General features: G+C 45.8%; 1 protein-coding gene and 1 pseudogene across 1 annotated transcript; both read left to right on the forward strand.

Annotated features, from left to right (window-relative positions):
• Positions 1 to 5,642: 5,642 nt before the first annotated feature.
• LOC147957869 (E3 ubiquitin-protein ligase Os06g0535400-like) lies at positions 5,643 to 6,493 on the forward strand. The gene has a single exon (XM_087537592.1). The coding sequence runs from the start codon at positions 5,714 to 5,716 to the stop codon at positions 6,155 to 6,157; it is 444 nt and encodes a 147-aa protein (XP_087393718.1). The 5' UTR covers positions 5,643 to 5,713; the 3' UTR covers positions 6,158 to 6,493.
• Positions 6,494 to 16,289: 9,796 nt separating this feature from the next.
• Positions 16,290 to 17,741, forward strand: LOC125527981 (anthocyanidin 5,3-O-glucosyltransferase pseudogene; annotated as a pseudogene).
• Positions 17,742 to 22,560: the final 4,819 nt, after the last annotated feature.

A 22,560-nucleotide genomic window follows, 5' to 3' on the forward strand; every position in this document is an offset into this window, starting at 1 on the left:
AGCTGGGTGGCGCAAGGTCGGGGATGGGGGCCGGGCCGGGCGGCGGCGCGACGACAGGGGGTCTGTGGGCTGCGGGCGGCTATGTTTTGGAGAGAGAGAGAGAGAGAGAGAGAGAGAGAGAGAGCTGAGACGGACAAATGGGAGTAGGGCAATCGCTCTCCCTCGCAAGACGTGTTGACCTAAGACGTGAAAAACCAAAAATGCCCTCGACGGGTTACCGAAATTACAGGCGGTCGCATCCCAGTTCCGACACTATTCATTGCTGGAGCTCTCAGTTTTTATTCGACGATCGAGCGTGTTTGGGAGGGGGATTCGACGGCCCAAAACACATCAAGGAAATGATACGACGGCCGAGAAGCGCTAAGCTCTGGGAGTGCTTGTGGTATGCTTGGTTTCTTGTTTTAGGATGTTGATCCATATACAAATACTACCTACTGGATACTACGTCAATTTCAACAACAAAAAATTACTGCATACGTCAGACCAATCATTCTTTGGAGAAAATATGGATAAGAACAAATTGCAGAAAGGTTACCGTTGTAGGTGGTCTGTTCTAACTCTGGATCGACGTGCTTGGAGGGTGGCGATAAGTTCATTGGACCGGCGAAGCAGCACAACCGAAGTAAGAAATAATCGATCGATGCCGATGAGGCCGATGAGCTAGCTGGTGTGTTTGAGGCTGCGCGTTTGTCGTTTTCTATGCATACCTGGTATTGTGTAATCTATGTATTAATTAGGTGCATTGTTTTTTTGTTTCTTTTATGCAGCTCTGCTCCTTTTCGGGCTGCGAAAGTATGTAATGTAGTTATTAGTAGTAGGCTCCGATCGAGGTCACTAGTAGAAAAATGGCCTTTAGTCCCAGTTCTAGAGGGCCTTTAGTCCCGGTTCTGGAACTGGGACTAAGGGGTTGTTTGGATAGCAAGATTATAGAGAACTAGCTCTAGTTAAATGCAATTTCTGTTGTAACAACCAAAAATCTTGTTTGGATCGCCTAACTGAATCATGGATAAAGAAAACTGAGTTCTACAAAACCTCAAAAACCCAGCTTATAGAAAAACGACTATTTGGCGTTTTTATATAAATCAGTTTTATGAATACGGTGGCCACATACGGAGCGCATGGTGCCATGGCCGATGTGCTCCTCCTTCTGCCGACGATGACGTCCGCAATCCTCTTCGGGCATGAGCAAGGCGCCGACGAGTGGGTGAGCTCGCCGCTCGGGGCCCAGACGTGGTCGTGGTCGTGTCGCACGACGACGCATCATAGCGCCGCCACGTCCTCTGCAGGCACAAGCGAGGCGACGCTGGAAGTCAGTGCGGCTCAGCGATCTCTCGCCGCTCTGGCCCGGACGTGGCCTTCGTCGTGTGACAGGGCGACGAAGCACAAGGGTCGCGACGTGCTCTATAGGCATCAGCGAGTTTACGCTGGAAGTCGGTGAGGCTCGGCGAGCTTGCCGTTCGTGGCTTGAACGTGCCCGTCGCCGTATGGCATGGTGACTTGGCGAGGCGGGAGCCGGGAGCTGCCGCGGAATACAGAGTGCCATAGCCGATGTGTTCGTCTTACCGACGGTTGCTACAACCTGATCTCCCCAGCGTACGCGAACGGCGAACAGCATCACATCGTAAGCACTGCCCCCTGCCTAGTAATCCCAGCGGCGCACAGAGGATACTGCTGCATGGCCGGCAGCCTGGTTCGTTGTCATCACCGTCGCCACCGACAGCGCCCTTGTCTCTGTCGCCGTATTTGGGGAAGTGGCCGCAGCGAGGCTGACAGGAGCGCTCGCCGGAGACGCTCCCGCTAAGCGCCAGCAGCTCAATAGATCAACCGAAGGAACGTATTGGAATTTTGACTAAGTCGTTGTGTGATGGAGCTCTGTATCCATGCTTTCTTATTTTTCTCATCCAAACAAAGTATTGTATGTGCTTACCTTAACAGAATAACTAACCAAAACTGGTTTTCCTAAAAATCCTCTAAACACTCGTTTTCTAAAATCCTACTTCTAATTCCCTGTATCCAAACAACCACTAAAGAGTCGTTACTAAAGCCTCCCCCTTTAATCCCGGTTCTTACACGAACCGGGACTAAAGGCCGTCCACGTGGCCGCTGTCTGGAGCTCCACCTTTAGTCCCGGGACTAAAGGTATTTTTCCATAAAAAAATATTGAATTCTTTTTAAAAAAAATCGATATTCAAATTTCTGAATTATTTTCCAATTTCATCCCTAATCACCCTCATCACTGCTCTATTTAAGCTCTAATCTCTAATCACCTCTCATCATTCCAAATCATCTAACTTCCCGGCCAGTCCCCCTCGTTTCCAAGTCTGCACTTGTTGTTTTCCTGACAATAGTAAGATATCAATCCTATTAACCCTCAGAAGTTTAGCTTGAGCATGAAGTAATCTGACCATAATTTGACAATAGTAAGATGTCATTCCAAAACAATAATTATTTAGTAACACTAATATTTCTTAAATAAGTAGTTTGACCATAGTTTGACCACAGTTTGACTAGATTTTACCAAAATTCAAAAAATGAAATAATTATTTAGTAACACTAATATTCTTGAATAATTATGTAGTAACACTACTATTTCTTAAATAAGTAGTTTGACCACAGTTTGACCAGATTTGACCAAAATTCAAAAAACTGTAATAATTATTTAGTAACACTAATATTCGTGAATAATTATTTAGTAACACTAATACTTCTTGAATAAGTAGTTTGACCAAAGTTTGACCTGATTTAACCAAAATTGAAAAAAAACTGAAATTTGAGCATAACTTTTTTTCCTTTTAGAATTTGAGGATTCTAAAAATTTGCAAACAGGCCACTACATCTCGAAGAATTTTATTTTTTGAAGTTTCTAAAGGTGTAATCTTTAGTCCCGGTTTGAGATACAAACCGGGACTAAAGGGTGCAATGCCTTTAGTCCCGGTTCGTGTCTCAAACCGGGACTAAAAGGCTCATTTGAACCGGGACTAATGTCTTTAGAAGCACGAATCGGGACCAATGCTCACATTAATCCCTGTTCGTGACTGAACCGGAACTAATGGGCTTATCTGGCCCAAACGAAAGCCCTGTTTTCTACTAGTGGGTGATCAAGATGTGTTGCCTTCATGGGGCGCCTTTTGGAGTGTGATGAGCGCTGAAATGAGGATTCAATGCAAGTGTTCCATCATGCTTCATTTGCTATAGTATTGTAACTGAGCATTGTCGAGTAGTAATATATTGCAAAAAAACACCCTAAAATTGCCAACCTCACACGGTTAAACCTCTCTTGGGTGGTTGTCATGGTGGCCCAATCTAGACGCACTGCGCTGCGCGGCAGGGTTGCCTGAGGCAGTGGGTGAATGAGACATAGGAGAGTGAAAATATGTGACATAGTCACATAGAGTGATTTTTTTTCGTGAATACGCAAATTGCATGTAGCTAGTCACATACAAAGAGGTAAGACTACAAGGGAGCACGAGGAAGAAGGGGATGCTCAGCCCCAAAGACCTAACTATGGTGGATCATGCAAAGGACTGGCTTTTGACCCTATCCATATCTTGTGCTGCATGTAGTGTAATCTTTAGTCCCGGTTTGAGATACAAACCGGGACTAAAGGGTGCAATGCCCTTTAGTCCCAGTTCGTGTCTCAAACCCGGGACTAAAAGGCTCATTTGAACCGGGACTAATGTCTTTAGAAATACGAATCGGGACCAATGCTCACATTAGTCCCTGTTCGTGACTGAACCGGGACTAATGGGCTTATTTGGCCAGAACGAAAGCCCTGTTTTCTACTAGTGGGTGATCAAGATGTGTTGCCTTCATGGGGCGCCTTTTGGTGTGTGATGAGCGATGAAATGAGGATGCAATGCAAGTGTTCCATCATGCTTCATTTGCTATAGTATTGTAACTAAGCATTGTCGAGTAGTAATATATTGCAAAAAAAAACACCCTAAAATTGCCAACCTCACGCGGTTAAACCTCTCTTGGGTGGTTGTCATGGTGGCCCAATCTAGATGCACTGTGCTGCGCGGCAGGGTTGCCTGAGGCAGTGGGTGAATGAGACATAGGAGAGTGAAAAGATGTGACATAGTCACATAGAGTGATTTTTTTTCGTGAATACGCAAATTGCATGTAGCTAGTCACATACAAAGAGGTAAGACTACAAGGGAGCACGAGGAAGAAGGGGATGCTCAGCCCCAAAGACCTAACTATGGTGGATCATGCAAAGGACTGGCTTTTGACCCTATCCATATCTTCTGCTGTATGTAACGATCAGTTAACTCCGCCGCCTATGTTCCCCGCCGGCTCTACTGCACGCCAATGTATTGCCTCGGTAGCGGTGGCGGCGGTGGGAGGTTGGGCAAGCCGCCGATGCGAGAGGAAGAAGCACCATTGGCAGGAAGAAATAGCAGCGACGACGCGGTAGGAAGTACGCCGGCGTGGGAGGAAGATGCACCGCCATGGCCACGAGCTCGGGGCCATTTGTGGCGGCGGATCTGTGCCGGGGATGGGTGGCAGCTAGATCCGGCCATTATCGGCTGCGGGACAGCGTCAAAGTGGATGTGGATGAGGGCGGTGACGCGCCGGCGGGGATTGGGAGGCGGGTACGGTGGGAGGTAAGGCGAAGTGGGTGGAGAATTTTCACTCCGTGAGCGGTCAGCCGAGTATATTTATGAGTCGCGATCGAGTCGGTGTAAATCTCTCCCCCCCCCCCCCCCCCCCCCGGCCCAACGGTTTTTTGGGTTATGTTAGTTCTTGGTTAGAGAAGAAAAAACGAATTTATCCTCCTTTAACTGGTTATTGGGATCAGTCAGAGATGTCCTAAGAGGCCGTTGCAAACGCGGATAAGCAGCGCCACCATAACAAGAGGGACATGGGTCCAGGCGCCGCCACACCAGCCGGCAGCAATGGTGGTGAGGTTGGGGGATGGCGCTTAGCTAGGTTTTAAGTGAACGAAAATAATATCTACATACGCTATGTTGCAAAATATGATCAGACGTGTCACTAGTCTTATAACAAAGTTGCAAACCAACCAGTGGTTAGATGGTTAGAATGACAGTGATATCTTCAGCCCACTAGGATTCAAGTCCTAGACTTAACGCTCGTGCTCGCATTTTTTTCATTTTATTTCAGGCCTTTTAGCACTGTGCGTTCAGTGGAAAGAGATGTTCCTGTCGACTACAAAAGCATATATGGCGAGTTCGTCAATATCAAGATAATGTGCCAGTTCGGTCACTCGGAGGCGCTCATAGAGGTAAGATGTGCGTTCATAGAGATGGGTGGATGAGCGTCTGGCTGTGTATGGTGTTTCTAAAAAACAGAGTTGCACGGTCAATTTCGTTGGAAAATCCGAAATCGAAGTTCAGTAGAAATGAAGTCGGGCGTACCCGTGGTAATATGAAATCCGAAGTTCAGTAGAAATTTCGTTGGAAAATCCCGCCATAACGGACTCCAACTGCCCAACATGCCGATCAGAGACGAACTCGTTGCTTCCCTTCCTGCCGGATCGACATCGATATAGAAATGAAGTCGGGCGTACGTAGCCGTGGTAATCCTGTCCTACTCCGGCACGAGAACGTGTTTCCCGATCGATCTCCTCTCCTACCATCCAAGCCCGAAGCACTATAAGTAAACTGCCGCACGTACGCTCGCTTATTCCCATTGCCTCCCCGAACATCGATCTCCTACGATCAGATCCGGTTTCACTTCACCATCACGCGCGATGGCTAGCTTGATGCCATCGCTTGCCATGGACCTGCCACAAGAAGAAGGAGGCCACGAGGACTCCGCGTTCCTCGGCGTCGTGGGAGATCCAGACGACTCGGAGTTGGCCGCGTTGGTGGCCGGGGCGCTGAAGACGGTGGACGCGCCGTCCGACGACGACGACGACGAGCTCAGCTGCCCGATCTGCTTGGAGGAGGACGACGCCGCGGCGTGGAAGGAGACACCGTGCGGGCACCGGTTCCACGGGCGGTGCGTAGAGAGGTGGCTGCAGGAGAAAGAGAGCTGTCCCATGTGCCGTCGCGAGGTCGTCACGGCGCCCGCCGCCACCGCAGATTGTACTGCTGCACACCTACATTTCTTGTGGATAGCTGCCTTGGGGTTGCATGTGTTTGGCGATGTTCCTGTGGACGACATGGAAACTGATGATGATGATGATGCTTAGGGAGAGCTTCCGGTCGACGTCGGGCACCAGGCTCGAAGCTGAGTTGCTTTTTGATCGAGATAAGTCCCCATGCATGCATGCGTGAAGCTCGGGGCCAGGAGACCTACCGTGGAAACTGTACGTAGTGAGAGATGCATCACCTAGTACATTGGACATGTCGGTCCGAATCGAAGGGACATGCTTTGGCCTTCCTTTTGTGTAAAAGATCAGATGTAAACTGTGTGTGTAATCCGTGCATCCTTGCATAAACATGCATGATCTTCTAGCCGTCTATGTGTAAATTGTTCTACGGTATTCTCTCACATACTTGCATCTCAGGCTGGACGTACCGAGCGGGCTTTTTGGCCCGCTCGTGGACCGACCTGGACCGGACTGATCAGTCCTGGCCCGCTGGGAATATAGGCCGGTCCGAGCTGGGAATTTCGGCCCGAAAGTCGACCGGTCCGGTCCGGTCTTAGCTCGGTTAACTCGACTGGACCAAACGAGCTCGGTTGTTTCTTACGCACGAATGAACTACACGATCGGTTCTTTGGCTCGAGGTAGAAGAGAGTTATCTCCACGATTTACTCCGTTATTTGAGAGACAGTTATCTCCACGATTCACTCCACGATATTGGATAGACATTATCTCCACGATTTACTTCGTAGAAATAGGAATTCTATTGCCTAAAACGTTGGAGTTTTCCTTTTATTCAACGGAGCAGAAACAGAAAGAACATGAAAGGTGGGCTCGATCCGATGTGTTCCTTCCATCTACACGTCCCCACGATCCCATTAACCTGTGCCAGATCAGAATTTGTACGACTGAATGTACATTTGTAGGTGGGCATACACGTTACAGGCCCTATTTATTTGCAACATGCAAATTGTAAAAAGGATAGTTGTGCCACATGCAACGAGCCTACTATGTGGACTCCTATGGACTCAACAGATTTAACATGATACTTTAAAAAAATAAACAGTATTAACGTGACGGAAAATAGGAAACACCCTTAGGAAAAATGAAAACTGAAAACAACGAGGCAACGAGATTAATTGCGTGTCGCCAGGAACAGGCCCGCCCTTGGAAATCATTCGCTCGGGGGCCTCCCAGATGAAGAACTCCAGCACCAGGTCGAGGCGTCGAGGTGACCTCCTCGCCTCCTGCAACGCCGCCACCTCCACGGTAACACCTCCTTTCATCGCCGTCGTCATGTATCTGGCCTCTTAAACGTGCTCATGATGGGCACGCGGCTGTGTCTCTCCCCTTCCTCTCCTCCCCATGCCCCGTAATCTCTGCAGGAGCTCACAGTCCCATGCGCCGCCGCTCGCCGTCGCCGGACGACGCCACGGGCGGTCCTCGCGGTCCGGCCCGAGCTTTACCACCGCCGGTCCGGTCCTTGAAAAGCGGACCACGGCACTGCTCGGTCCGGTCCGGTCCGGTCTGGTCCGCCGGTGGCCGGTCCAGAAGGCGTCTCGGTCAGGGCCCGGACCGGCCCGGACCGTGTCCACCCCGACTTGCATCTCACGTCTTTGTAAAGGCCATTCCACTCATATTTGGGCGACAACGTATTATGTTCACAATTTATTTCATCAAGACACGTGCTAGAAATTTACACAGCTTCCTTTCAGTTCCATACATATATTCCTGAAGCGCTCTAATATTTTGTAGAATACACCCTCGACTACTTGATCTCATGATCCACCACACCAACTATTCTTTCTCCGTCCAAAATATTATGCATCTTTTTATTTCTATTTTCCAAAAAAGAGGATAAAAAGTATATGGTTGTTCAAAAGTGAAAATGTATTTTGCATATTTCCTTGACCAGACAAAAGTGCTTAAAAAGAGAAAAATAACATGGGCGTTCCATCGTAATGAAAAAACAACTAGTATTTCTTAATACAAGAACATTTTTTAGAGTAAACAATTTTGAAAACTGTGAGTATTTTAAGAAATGTTAACAAGTTTTGGAAGATTCAATTATTATTTTAAATCATGAGCATTTTTTTCAAGTGTCATGAATATTCTTGGAAACCGTGAAAGCTTTTTCAATTTGGTGAACATCTTTTAAGGAAAGAAAAAAATGAAAAAGAAATTAAAAAAACTAGAACACTAGTAGAAAACAGGGCTTTGGTCACAGCTCAATATACACATTAGTCCCGGCTGCATTACGAACCGGGACTAATGTGAGCATTAGTCCCAATTCGAGCGGCTAAAGGCATTAGTCCCGGTTCAAATGGGACCTTTAGTCCTGGTTTGAGACATGAACCGGAACTAAAGGGCATTGCACCCTTGAGTCCCAGTTCGTATCTCAAATCGGGACTAATGATTATACCTGTAGTCCCGGTTTGATGCCCTTTAGTCCCGGTTCATGTCTCAAACCGGGACTAAAGGGGTTCGTGTATCAAACTCCCCCCCCCCCCCACCCTCCCCCCGTGTATCGCCATTTCAGTTTTGAAAAAAACAAAAGAACATAAAAAAAATCAAAAAATAAAATCCTTCGAGATGTAGTTATATTACTACATCTACTAGTTAAGAAAATTAAAAAACTTAAATTTGGACATGTTTTGCAAAAAAACTGTTATGAAAAATTAAAACTTTTGCATACGATGTCAGAAAAAAACGTATAATATATCAAAATGTTCAGCACGAAAACCACATCTGATTTTGACCGCGTAGGTCGTTTTGCAAATTTTTAGAATCCTCAAATTCTAAAAGGAAAAAAAAGTTATGCTCAAATTTCAGTTTTTTTAAATTTTGATTAAATCTGGTCAAACTATGGTCAAACTACTTATTCAAAAAGTATTAATATTACTAAATAATTATTCAAGAATATTAGTGTTACTAAATAATTATTTCAGTTTTTTGAATTTGGTCAAATCTGGTCAAACAATGGTCAAACTACTTATTCAAGAAATATTGGTGCTACTAAATAATTATTGCTTTTTAGAATAATAGTTTCAAACTCAAACAGTGAAACATGTGACTTCATGCTCAAGCTAAACTCCTGAGGGTTAATAGGATTGACATCTTACTATTGTCAGGAAAACAACAAGTGCAGACTTGGAAACGAGGGGAATAGAACTCGGAAGTTAAGCATGCTCAGGCTGGAGTAGTGAGAGGATGGGTGACCGGCCGGGAAGTTAGATGATTTAGAATGATGAGGGGTGATTACAGATTAGAGGTTAAATTGAGCAGTGATGAGGGGTGATTAGAGATTAAATAGTAAAATAATTCAGAAATTTGAAAATCAGAAAAAAAAATCAAAAAAAGTCGTAAAATTTCCTTTAGTCCCGGTTGGTGTTAGGTGGAGCCCCAAACAGAGGCCACGTGGAGGGCCTTTAGACCCGGTTCGTAACAGAACCGGAACTAAAAGGGGGGGGGGGATTTAGTACCAACCCTTTAGTCCCGGTTCTAGAAACAGGACTAAAAACCCTTTGAAACCGGGACAAATGGGCCTTTTTCTACTACTAGTGGAAGAAATAAAAAAGAAACTCATGTCTTGAAAAATCCAACCAAAAAAACCAAGAAACCTCGTATAGAAACCAACTCAAGATGGAAAACCATAAAGACAATCCGAGTAAAAAGTGATGGGCGAGGGAAAGAAAGAAAACATGAGAAACGAGCTGGCGCATTAGAAAGCAAGGGATGTGCGATCTCCCTACATTTAGTGACGGTGCATAAAAAATAGCATTTTCCGACGAACATTGCACAATTGGTATTTCATATTCATTGCTTACAGAGAAGAAGAGTTCTCTTTTCATAAAAACCGCACACTCTGGCATCGTCTGGTCGTTGGGCCGATTATCTTTCATCCGCTCCGCATCGAACGGTTTTTTTTTTTGATTTTTTTTGTAATTTTCTTCAGGATGCATTATCTTTACTGGTCTCTCATGTGTTGGTCATTTTTTTTAATATACAGATTTTCAATGTTTTTCGTTGATCTTTGTTCCATTTTTATTTTATGTTTCCTTTCCATTTCTTCAGGTTTTTCGCAGCTAATTCGTCCAGTTTTTTGCTCTTTAAATAAAAACTATCCCTTTTTCAGTTTTAATTTTTTAGTTCATAAACATATTTGTAAATTTAGTGTATCTTTCATATTCTGATATATATTAGAAGTCATGAAATTTATGAACATTTTAAAATTTTGTTTTCTAGAGTCTACATTATGTTTGCTACCGAAGCCACATCTAATAAACTAGAGGCTAATGCACGCTTCGGCACGCCGTTCTTTACTCGTGGGATTAACAATTTTGTCTAGTATATAATTACAATTGATTGCTTCGTTCCTATTTTATCTGTGTTAATTCTGCTATGGTGGTGTTTTTATTCATTCATATATCATGTTGAGTTAATGTTGGAGGCGGTAGTTGTTCTCGGAGCAGAGTGGAATTTTTTGGTGTGTGGTTATGGTGTCCTTCTATGTTTTAGACTCGGTATCAGCCGGTGATTGTTGTGTCAGCCTCTTGAGAGCTCCTATGCCGCGCCCAAACCGTGGAATTTATAATACCTAAATAGTTGATTCTCACTATCCTAATTCTCTTAACATGCAGCCTATCCACCTCATCAACCTTGCCACCTCAGCATTTTTCAACCAATGGTGTGATTCAACTATGGTAATTTTTTGAGATATTAAACTCTGCTTATTAATCGAACCAGGCCTCCTCCGTCTTCCATTACCGATGAGTCGGTGTAAAACCTATTAAAGAGAAGCCCATCAGTCATCTCTCCTCTCCCTCGATTCAACCGAGCCCATCTATCCCCTTTTTCTCTATTCACCCCCGAGTCCGGTGTGGCGCCGAGATCCCATCTCACCCCCCAGGCGGCAGGACCACCCGCTCGGCTCCCCTCTGCGATTCTCGCCGGATCCTCAAGCTATGTTCCCCTTCTCAGTACCAGGCGAGCACCAAGCCAGGTCCGGCCACGCCGGTGCCCGGGTCCTTGGTTTCATGGTCCTCCTCAGTTGCCCGTCCAAATCTGTGGTGCCATGGCGAAAATATAAAATCGAGCATATGCACCCCGGCCGCTTATCTGAGTTGTACATATACATCGGGATAGGTGTCAGCCCGTTCCGTAAGATCGCTAGGCCATGGTTATTTCGAGCGGGTTAGTAGTCCCGCCATGGTCTGGTGCCATGGTCTGGAGTTGTTGGCAACGGCGGCCTCAACCGTGGGCTGGACGCGAGTGGTGGATCCAGCTCCCTGATCGGTTCACTAGAATCCCCAGCCTAGGAGTGGACGCGATGCCGGGAAGTATCTCGGTTGACAACGAAACTTGTAGGCACCAGCTCGCGTGGTTCATGCCCGGCGGCGGCGACGGAGCAGGAGGTGCGGCATAGCAGGGGCCGGCGCGGCGGCGGCACACGGTGAAGAACCTGCGGTCGCTCTCCTTCGAGGATCTGTCACGGACGCTGGCGATGACGAGCATGGACTCCTTCACCCTGTACGACCTCAAGTCCGTCACAAATCCACCTCCAAGTTCCTCGATGAGGTCGGCTTCGGCTTCAGCCCCATCCACAGGGACTGCATTGACGGCGGCCTCCGCCCGGGCCTCGCCCCGCATGCAGCAGGTCGTCCTAAAGTACCTCGGCCTCGAGAACAACAGCATGCAGGTGCATCATAATTTGTTGGTACGTCGCCCTTCTTCGGTGCCACAGAGATCGTAGGTTAGTTCATTGGTTCGGTGATGACCGGTTGATTTTTTTTGTTTGGTCGAACAGGTAGAGGTGATGTATCTGGGGACGATGAGCAACGTGCAAGGCTGCACCTGCATATGAGTAGGATGTCCTGCTCCTGTGTGTTCATCATGGGCTCGCGCCAACGGCGGCGAACTTCCCAGTACATCGACAGGTTCTGTACTCTGTTCTTCGAGATTTTTTCTGTCTTCAGTATTTCATTCTAACGAAAAAATGTCACATTCAGCGTACACAGCCGATCGAAATCAGCCCTCTTGTGCCTTTCTTCCAGCCGTAACCCGAGTCCCGACTGATAGAGCCAAAAGGATCCTACCGGCAGTGCGTGCTACACCAGTTTCTCACCTCCCCCACTTAGCTTCCAAGTAAATAGTAACAGCAATTATTAACAGGTTACATGTGTTTTCGCTTCGTCTCCCTCCTACCTTGATCTCAAACAATACTCCACCACTATTAAATCACTCTGCTGAAACTGCTCCACAGGTCCATAGTTTTAGCTTCAGGTTCAATCGTCTCTTTAAATTGAGCCACGAGAAGGAGGAACCAGCTACCAAGGTTAGGGAGGCGTGTATATTGCCCCCGGCCATCAATTAGTAGTTAGAAACATGTATATAGTACAAACATTGATCCGATGCGCCCGCCTGCTCGAGTCGTTGTCTCTGGCACCAGCGTGCACTCTGGAATAGCTGTCCGCTCCTAGTTTTCATCCTCCCATTCTTCCTCTTATCCCCAGGCTTATGGCTTTAAATTTGTTAGTTTTCGCTCTACCTTGCAAGGTGCTCGAGGTTTTGTCAGCAAGGGCCACACCACTGCTTTGTTTCTTAGGTATCTTGCTATTTGCACTCATCCCTTAATTTTCTTATTTTACACTGAATGAGAAAATGCATCTTTTAGTCTTCTGTTATGTTAATTTAGTTATTCGCATGAAACTCCCATCTCTGAATTTGAAGTTGCTAAATTGGATAAGCATGAAACTTATGCTTGGAGTAGATAGCATAATAAGTTGCTCCCATGCATTCTTGCATGCAATGTATTTCCTTAAAAAAAGTTAGATATAAACTAAAACAACAATCACTGCTTCATGTAAGTCAACCTTTGTATGATTCGCAAAGATGGATAAATCTGAATTTTTTTTTGGAGCCATCCTTTTAGTCCTTTAGTCTCAGGTTTTGTTTCTCACTAGGCTAACTGTACAAGTTTAACCTCTGCGATAATGTTGTTTGGGTCTGTCTAGGGCACATGCACATCTAAGTGATTCAATCAAACATAAAAAGGAAAAAGAAAGTGCACGAATCTCCACATAGAATCAATACCATAGGACTTGAATGTGCAATACTTAGGGCACATCTAGATATTTTTTTGCCACACATAGGACAATGTTAACAACACATGCAAAGAATATCATGAACTACTCTAACTTCTTCCTATAATTAGGTGCACTGTTGCTAAAATCATTCATTATTTATCAGTAGGCTGATCAAAAACTGTAGTCAAGAAGAACAATATCTCAATTCATGATGATCCAATGCAAATATCTGCATGAATAGAAATATCTCTTTCGAATAGTTTATATTGTGCTTATTTATTATCTTTTTAAGCAAAAAAATAATACCGAAATTAGAAGGACACAGGCACTATACCATCCAGCCACTCTCCATTTACTACTAGATCCGCCACATGGTGAAGCTACATTTAGACTTGGGTATGCATTTATGGGCTAAGCTACGTAGGGACTTGGTTGTACAAATGTACATCATTTTTTTTTTCAAAACTTTGGAGTACCTATGTATGATTCACATGTATAGAACAATATACATAAAGGCAAATAGAAACATGAGTAAAATTGTAAATCTTAGGTACTATACAATATTGTTTGTATGTTGGATCCGCTACCATTCCTATACGATGAGACTGTGGAGATCTATTGCTCGCATGTATTCTAATTTTATTCTTGATAACTTTATCACTGTAAATTCCCACAGCAACGTGCGGGGTATTGTCTAGTTGCTACTATGATGCTCACATGGGTCAACACGAAGCTCTTGCTGACTTAGCTCAGCTACGTGCTTTGCTCGCTCCCTTACTATTTTCTAGATCGCTCCACTACTAGCTTAAAAAAAAGCGGATACCTTTTTTTAATTTGAAAATATTCGCAAGTGTTCATGGATTTAAAAAATATTGCAAATTCTTAAATTTAATTTTTGCACAAATTTTAAAATATTTGTGGGTTTAAAAATGTTATGAGTTTAGAAAAAGCTTCACAAATTTAAACGTGTTCACATACTTTAAAACTACTAGATGATACCTCGCGCATTGATGCGGGACTTGTTATGTGTTCATATACAGGGGCGGACTCACGTTCGTGGGAGTGGGGGCTATAATAGGTATCTCGGTATTTCTATAATTAGAATGCATAGCTAACATGGAATGTGATGCAATTTTCCCATGATAATTTAAGATAATATAATTTGACTCCCTATTGTTAGTGCATCAGAGAAACAAAAAGATTTCATGTTAATTTGCGAGTCTCGCAGTATTAACACGCCAGAATAGAAATGACATTGTTCCCAACTGGGACAAAATATATAAACCAAAGGCCACCAGAACGGGTCCTAGATGGTCCTCTAAGCGAAGGCAGACTTGTTAGGCTAGGATTGTCACAAAACAATCAGAAAGTATCCTGATATATAGTGGAGAAGTATTATTCATTACAAATATATAAATTCAGTATTTCGATAAAACATTTCATAGTGCAGCATTTAATTAGAAACTTGCATTTGTCAAATGAAGGTTTAGGTTTGAGATAATATCCAAGTGCTAGACTTAGAGAAGTTTGTTTGATTGTAGTTACACGTACATGCATGTTTGAAGTGAACAACAGTTCCTATTTCAACGCAGATACAAAAATAAAATGATATCAGATAACTCCAATCAACAAACACACCAGGGCCCATATTTTTCATCCCACTTGAACATTAAAGGGCGGACTATGCAGGAGAGCGACATTCTCCATACAAACAAGACATGGATGTTAACTCAAGATGCATTCAAGCTGCGCATTCAACTGAACAAACACTAAGAACACAAGGCAGCTCTAAATTGTAATGTGACAACCAATGAAGGAAACAAAAAGGACCTTTAAAAACCAGGAAGTACTTACTTGATGGGCAATACTACTATCACATATCTCGAGGGCTTGGATCTTGCGCCGGTCACACAACCAGTCGCCGGCTTGGTTAACGGTTCCTTGCCACAGGAATGTGCTAGTACAAGTTAGATGCCAGGGCAAGCCAAGCTTCAATCTTGCAGCTTGGTGAGGTCTACGTCTTACACAGTGGCGGAGCCAGGAAAATCCAATGAGGAGGGCCAAACGTTGCTAAACCTAGTTGAGGAGGGCCAGTCTATTAAAATACTCGGTTTTAACAGCAAAAAATTATGTGTTTACACTAGTATTAGTCTTAAACCAGTGACATTAGGGGGGCCAGGACCCCTGTTGGTCCCCCTGTCTCCGCCACTGGTCTTACAGCATGGCAAAACTTGCTGGTCACGCTGCTCATGTACCTATACCCTGGATTATAGCAACGGCTTATTTTCTAAGCTGCCAAAAGAACTAACCCTTAGTATTGACCGAAGGTGCAACTCCACCCACCCTCTCAAGCGACTTCCTCATCTTCGGACCCTGATTTGCGGCAATGGGATCGCTCGGAATTAGGCCAGGGCGAAATCCCTGCTCGGCTCGCCGATGCTGGCAGCGGTGGCACCAGCAGGTGTCGTTTCCCTCCCTGGAGGCGCTGTCATGACCTCTATCCATGCCCCTCTTCGAGCAACGGGGGAAACCCTTGGTCCGGTTCTTTGGATCGGATGGCAGCGGCATCACGACATCGCTCACCTTCTTGAAGGTGCCATCTTGCCTGCTCGCGGCATCCCCGGTGTTGGATCTAGAGATGTTTGATGTTTGGTCGGTTCGGCTTGCCCCTCTACTTGGGTCTGGCTTGGTGGTTTAGCTGCGGTCTTTTCTTCTGTCCTGTGTCATTTTGCTCCGGGTCCCATGTCCACGCCTATGTACTTTTCTGCTTTTCTTCTATCAATGAAATGATACGCAAGCTTTGCGTATTCGTGAAAAAAAAAAGTATTGACCGAAGGAGTGGCGATAGCATGCCTAGTACAAGTACACCGGTCATTATCAGGCTCTCTGTTACCAAAGATGGTGTCGTCGCTTTCTTTGCTGGTGAGCTTGCCCATCGTGGTGTGGCCCGGCCGGTGTACTGGCTAGCCTAGGGATAGTGGGAAACAAGTGGCCATCGATACTTCGATAGGTTGTGTTGCGTTGCTCTTGCTTATCTATAAATTGTCGGGGCTCTCGTTCGCCATCTCCATCCGCGCCACACACCAAAGCAAACCCGACACCACACTGCTCCGGCCGGGACTGAACAAGCCTCTCGTCGTCGTACGTGATCGATGGACGCCGCCGCAACCACCCGGAAGCAGGTGGTACTATCCCGGCGCCCGGCCTGGGCCACCTCGTCTCCATGGCCGAGCTCGGCAAAATCTTGGCCGCTCACGGCCTCGCCGTCACCATCTGTCGTCATCAAGCCGTCGTACGACACGGGCGCTACCGGGCCTTTCTTGGTCGACGTCACCGCGGTCAACCCCTCCATCTCCTTCCACTGCCTCCCGCGGGTCGAGCTCACGCCCGTAGACTCCGTCCACCCTGAGGCGGTGACCTTCGAGGCCGCCCGCGCCTCCAGTTCGCAGCTCCGTGACTTCCTGGACGGCGCCTCCCCGGCCATCCTGGTGGTGGACTTCTTCTGCAGTGTCGCCGTGGATGTCGCCACGGAGCTCGGCATCCCTGCCTACTGCTTCTTCACATGATGTGCCGAGACTCTGGCCATTTTCTTGTACCTTCCGGTGCTGCACGCGCGGAGCGCCGCCAGCTTTCGAGACATGGGCGAGGAGCTCGTGCATGTGCCGGGAATCCCCTCGTTCCCGGCAACGCACTGCTTCAAAGCCGCTCATGGATCGTGACGACGCGGCATACAGAGCTTTCCTGGGGGTGTCCCCCTACCTCTGCCGCTCCCAGGGCATTATCGTCAACACCTTCCGCTCGCTTGAGTCGCGCGCCGTCGACGCCATCAGTGTCGGGCTCTGCACACCTCCCGGCCTCCCGACGCCTCATGTCTACTGCATCAGGCCGCTGATCAAGTCGGAGGAGGTGGGCGTGAAGCACGACCAAGAGTGCCTGACATGGCTAGACACACAGCCCAAGGCCAGCGTGGTGTTCCTCTGCTTCGGCAGCCGCAGCCTGTTCAGCGCAAATCAGACCAGAGAGCTGGCCATAGGCCTGGAAGCGAGTGGAAAAAGGTTCTTGTGGGTTGTGCGGAGCCCGCCCAGGGACATCGACGGCCCGGCGAAGAAGCTGGACAAGCTGCTGGACCCGGACCTCGACGCTCTCCTCCCAGAGGGCTTCTTGGAGCGGACCAAGGGCACGGGTCTCGTCGTCAAGTCGTGGGCGCCGCAGCGTGACGTGCTGGCACACGACGCGGTGGGTGCCTTCGTGACGCACTGCGGGTGGAACTCCGTGCTAGAGACACTCATGGCCGGCGTGCCCATGCTGGCCTGGCCGCTCTACGCGGAGCAACGGGTTAACAGAGTGTTCCTGGAGAAAGAGTTGGGTTTGGCCGTGGCGGTGGAAGGGTATGACAAGGAGGTGGTCCAGACCGACGAAGTGGAGTCCAAGGTGAGGTGGATGATGGAGTCTAAGGGCGGCAGAGTGCCGGCAGAGTGCTCCGAGAGCGGACCTTGGCGGCCATGCGGCTGGGCAAGGAGGCGCTGCTCCTGGGTGGGGAGTCGGTCGTGACCTTGACACAACTGGTGGAGAGCTGGATGGCTTCACCTTCACAAGGGAGATAGATCACCAGGTAAATTAATGTCCTTGCAAGAACAGGGCAGGTGCAAATCTTGAAAGCTCACGGCATGCAAGAACAGGACACCTGAGATTAGATATAGGCAGCAGGGTAGCTGTTTGGAATCATGACCCATGCATTCAGTTCTTCTGATGGCAATATTCACATTTTTTCATATCAAAAGTTTGTGAAGGAAGTTGGTTTCTTTTTCTATGGATGTGCGTCATGCTATGACAAGTAGCCTTGGAAATTTTGGTGCAAATATTATGACTAGGACGCCGATAATGCGTGTTCGTTCGGGATTTAGGGTGTCCGCGCCGAACGACCCATTCGGACTGGTAGTGGATCGAGCCGAACAAAACAATTCGGACAGGATCGCTTATCCCCCAAACGACCCAATCAGCGTGCCACCTGGTCAGCGTGCGACCCTGACCACGGCGCGTCGCCACCTGAAGTCATCACCCTCCTCCATCCCTCCCGATCCCCTCACAGTTCCTTCCTCTCTCCGTCGCCGGCGTGGCTCTCCCTGAAGTTGCCATGGCAAGATCTGGCGATCTGTAGGCTAAATTGAGCCGCCGACTAGGTGAATTCCTCCTCCACCCCCTCTGGTCCCCTTCATCCCCCTCTCCGTCGCCGGACATTCATATCCATGAAATTTCCATGGCAAGATCGGGCGACATGTAGCCCAAATTGAGCCGCCGGCCAGATGAATCCCTTGTCCCCTTCATCCCCCTCTCCCTCCCCCCCCCCCCCATCTCCTACCCTTCCCATGAACCACTGATGTGTAGGGGAGGGATTTCCATGGCAAGATCTGGGAATAACTAGATGTTACCGTGTGTGCTACTGATCTTGCCACATGTAGGTAGTGGCAGTAGAACTAAGACTAGGATGTGGTTGGGAGAGCAAAAACAGTTGCCATCCCTGAGGTTATGATAGTGTTGCGATGTAGGTGGTCACCCCAATTGTTGCCATGTGCATGATATGGTTTTTGCCATGTGCATCATGTGGGTGTTGCCATGTGCATGCTCTAATTGTTGCCATTATGTGTACGATGTAGTTGATCGCACTGTGTGCATGATGTAGGTGTTGCCCATCAGCATTGCATAATTGTTGCCATGTGAATGGTATGGTTTTTGCCATCTACATGACATAGTTGTTGCCATCTGCATGCTGTAGTTTGTTGTCATGTGCATTGTATGGTTTGTTGGCACGTGAGTGCACGGTACAGTTAATACGTGTTAGAGTCAAGTACGTTCAAGTTTGATTGTACTTGCTCTGGTTGTGCAGATCGAAAAAGAAGGACAAGGAATGGATTCGAGAAATGGTGGGAATCCATGGTTCTACAGTTCTTTACAAGCGCCGTCATGGGATGTGCATGGTTATGACGAGCTAAACTCAACTGGCCCTTTGTTGCCACTACTACGGCAGTACTTGGACGCAGGTACAATGTTCTTTGTGAATAGAGAAAATATGAGAAAATAAGGGCAACATGATTGTAAAAAAATGAAAAGTGCTTAATATGGATAAATGTAAAAATCAGGGGCATTGGGTGGGAGCACACATGCCAGATATGGATGGACGAATGATCAGGGAGAGCCTAGCAAACTATCACACCCAAGGAAACAGCTGCACATACAGGGCTCATTTACAGGATCGGGATTAGTCAACCAGCTAACACTAGGTGCAACCGCAAGTACATCGAATGCCAGTAAGTGTAAAACCGTAAATACCATATGTTTCTACAAAGTACGTATGCATTTAGATCAATAAAAATGGAAAAATGGCCAATGAAGAAAGCAAAAACAGGGGAGGTCAAAAGAAAAAATGCAAAGTGTGTGTAGTATTACAAAGAAAAGCACAATAGTTGTCATATTGCACTCGCAAAAATAAGTTATCATCCGTATTGCCGTTGAGGTGGCAGTTGTAGTATGCGATTGTGGAGTTTGAACACATGGTAGAACATGGCAGAGTATGGTCTATCTTTAAAATGAAAGAGGAATTGCGTACTGAAAAATCCATGATGGTCTAACTGTGGTTGGAAATCTTGAAGGTGCGTTTATGCATGAGTGAAGCTGTCATCTGTAAAACACAAGAACTTGCCATGTAGCTTGAAAAAATAACTTGTCGTCTGCCAAAGCTTCGTGTTCAGTATAAATTATTTAGTTGTTAATGGTTCCTGGGTCATGTCAATACCATGATAAAAAATGTTTGTCGAATAATTTGTGCATGAATAAAATGCAGGGCCTCCGGACGCAGCTACTGCCACTTGGGGAGCACTGGCTATTCCAGAGTCGCACACATACCAGACTTCTCAACCGAACTACACCGAGAAGACAGTCCATCTCTTCGATGCCAGATGCATGTTATCCGCGACGTCGAATGGGACGGAGTAGAAGGAGTCGCCACTACACCCCCACACGTGACCGTGGACCTTGTTCACTAAGTTTGTGAACCAGAATTGGACGAGGATGGCGTCGTCCCACTAGGGGGATGATGTTGTACTAGCGCTGGTCAGAAAACTCCATCTCCAGAACACCCCGGACCGCCTCCTCAAGGTACTGAGGCAGGACATTCTTCGTCTCTGCGCGAACTCAGCCTCTGCGGATAGCTTGAGTGTAGAATAGCTTATTCTACACCCCTAGTAACGCTATATACAAAATCTAGTAAAACGGTATATAAAATATAGTCCTAAGTTTGTAATTTACTTCGTAAAAGAATTTAGTTCTAGTAATAAGAGGTGCCCAAGTAATAACGACATTACTAGATCATGATGATGCGCGTTGCCGCACTCCTCTATTTTTCTGACAGAATAATTGAAGTTCTGTCAATTTTGACTAAATCCGCATAACTAACCAATATAATGGAAAATAACGGAAAAATAATCAGGTGAAAAATGAAGGTTTTGCGCCCCATGTTTGGTTCCATTTACATGGGACATTCAATATGAATCAGTATATGAAACAAAAAATAAATTAGAGTATTTTAAGTATGAAATCAGAAATAAATTAAGGAACATCTGTGAGTTTCACATATCAAGGCAAGTGCAAGCAAAAAAATACGTCCACAATGTTGCTTACAAAAGAAAACCAGAGGTGCCACAAGGATGACAATTATGGGCTTAGATTATATCAGCTAAAACGTTATTCAACGTCATAATATATGTACACTTGTCTAGAAATGAGAGAAAACTGAAACATGTTCATACAGATTACTAAATAAATCTGCTTAGCTGAATCAAAATTTCTCGTGCAAAAACAATATCATGCATGGACGAATCAACTGAAGTGATGAATCTGACACATATGACAACACAGCCAGCTAGACAAATGCTTTTTAAGATGGACTGTTAGAAGACATCTTTGATGACAATGTTAATGATTCAAAGAGGGAAGATTTCTCTTGCAATGCACCCTCTCTTGAGAGATTATTTGGATACTCCCATGCTTTTCTATCTATACCTGATTTCTTCATATTTCTATCTATACATGCTTTCTTCATATTAGCTTGATCAGATCACACCGTATTTTTCCCTGATATTGTTTACTTTGTTTTTTCCATCGTATATCCTCATGCATCAACAGAAACAAGTTGGATTTAGCTTTGGTGACAACTGCAAATATTTTCACATGTTATGGACTCAAGTAAACGTCATTCATTCTAATCGATAGATGCAGACTTGCTTATACCAGGCAATCAACCAATAAGACTTGCTTCACCTACAACAAAATTAGGGAGCTCACCACTATATCAATTTCCATTATTCTTCATTTGATTGCATCACGAATCGGACAACCAACTCAGGTTGCCAAAATGTAATAACTCGGAATACCATCAGCCCTAATCTCACACCAGACTCTCACAAACCCAGCAAAAACCATAATCACCCACGTTTCCATCGTGCCCAATCTCACACAAGATATTCTCATAAACCAACAGAGCATCAAGCAATATCTTTAGTGATGCGGAGCATCCCAAGGTCATCCCCATGGACCTACCATCGTCTCACCATGTGACTAGCGGACCAATGACACGAGCACATGCAAGAGCTCTCGAAACTAAGGTGAACTCACTCCTCTCCGAACTACCACTTACCATGCATGAGAATTGGCTACTACCTCAAGACGAAACCCTATGTGTGGTCAGGTGCTTGGAGGAAGGTCACGGACCAACTACATTCAACGGACAAGACGGTGAGGACACCAAGTTCACGGGACAAGAAGAAGAACTGCTTGAAGTCCCCAGGCTCCGGACGACCGACGAAGCCTAGAATCAAGAAAGTTAGAAGAAGAAGACTAGAATCATAAGAAGAAGAAGAAAATGAAGAAGTAAGCATACTTAGGTAAAATGGAGGTAACCTAGCTAATTGTGCCATTTTTGAGTGAACTAAGCATATTATGCCATTTTTGATAACTAAGCATATTATGAGATATAACTTAGAGCTTACTTCATTTTGGAGAAGGAGAAGAAGAAGTTCTTCTTCTTCTTCTTCTTCTTCTTCTTTTCTTCCTATTCCTTCTTTTCTCCCTCTTCCTTGATTTTCTTCATCTTATTATGTCATTTGTGGACTAAATAGGCTAAATTATGTCATAAATGGACTAAATAGGATAAATAAGAAGAAAATGCCATTTTCGAGCTTACCTAGCTAATTATGCCATTTTTGACCTAACTAAGCATATTATGCCATTTTTGATATAACTTAGAGCTAACTTCATTTTGGAGAAGAAGAAGAAGAAGAAGAAGAAGGAGACTATTCCTTCTTTCCTTCCTCTTCCCTAATTTTCTTCATCTTATTATGTCATTTGTGGACTAAATAGGCTAAATTATGT

This window comes from Triticum urartu, chromosome 7A (genome assembly GCF_056163025.1).
Source record: "Triticum urartu cultivar PI428250 chromosome 7A, HENAU_Tu73, whole genome shotgun sequence".
NCBI lineage: Eukaryota > Viridiplantae > Streptophyta > Magnoliopsida > Poales > Poaceae > Triticum > Triticum urartu.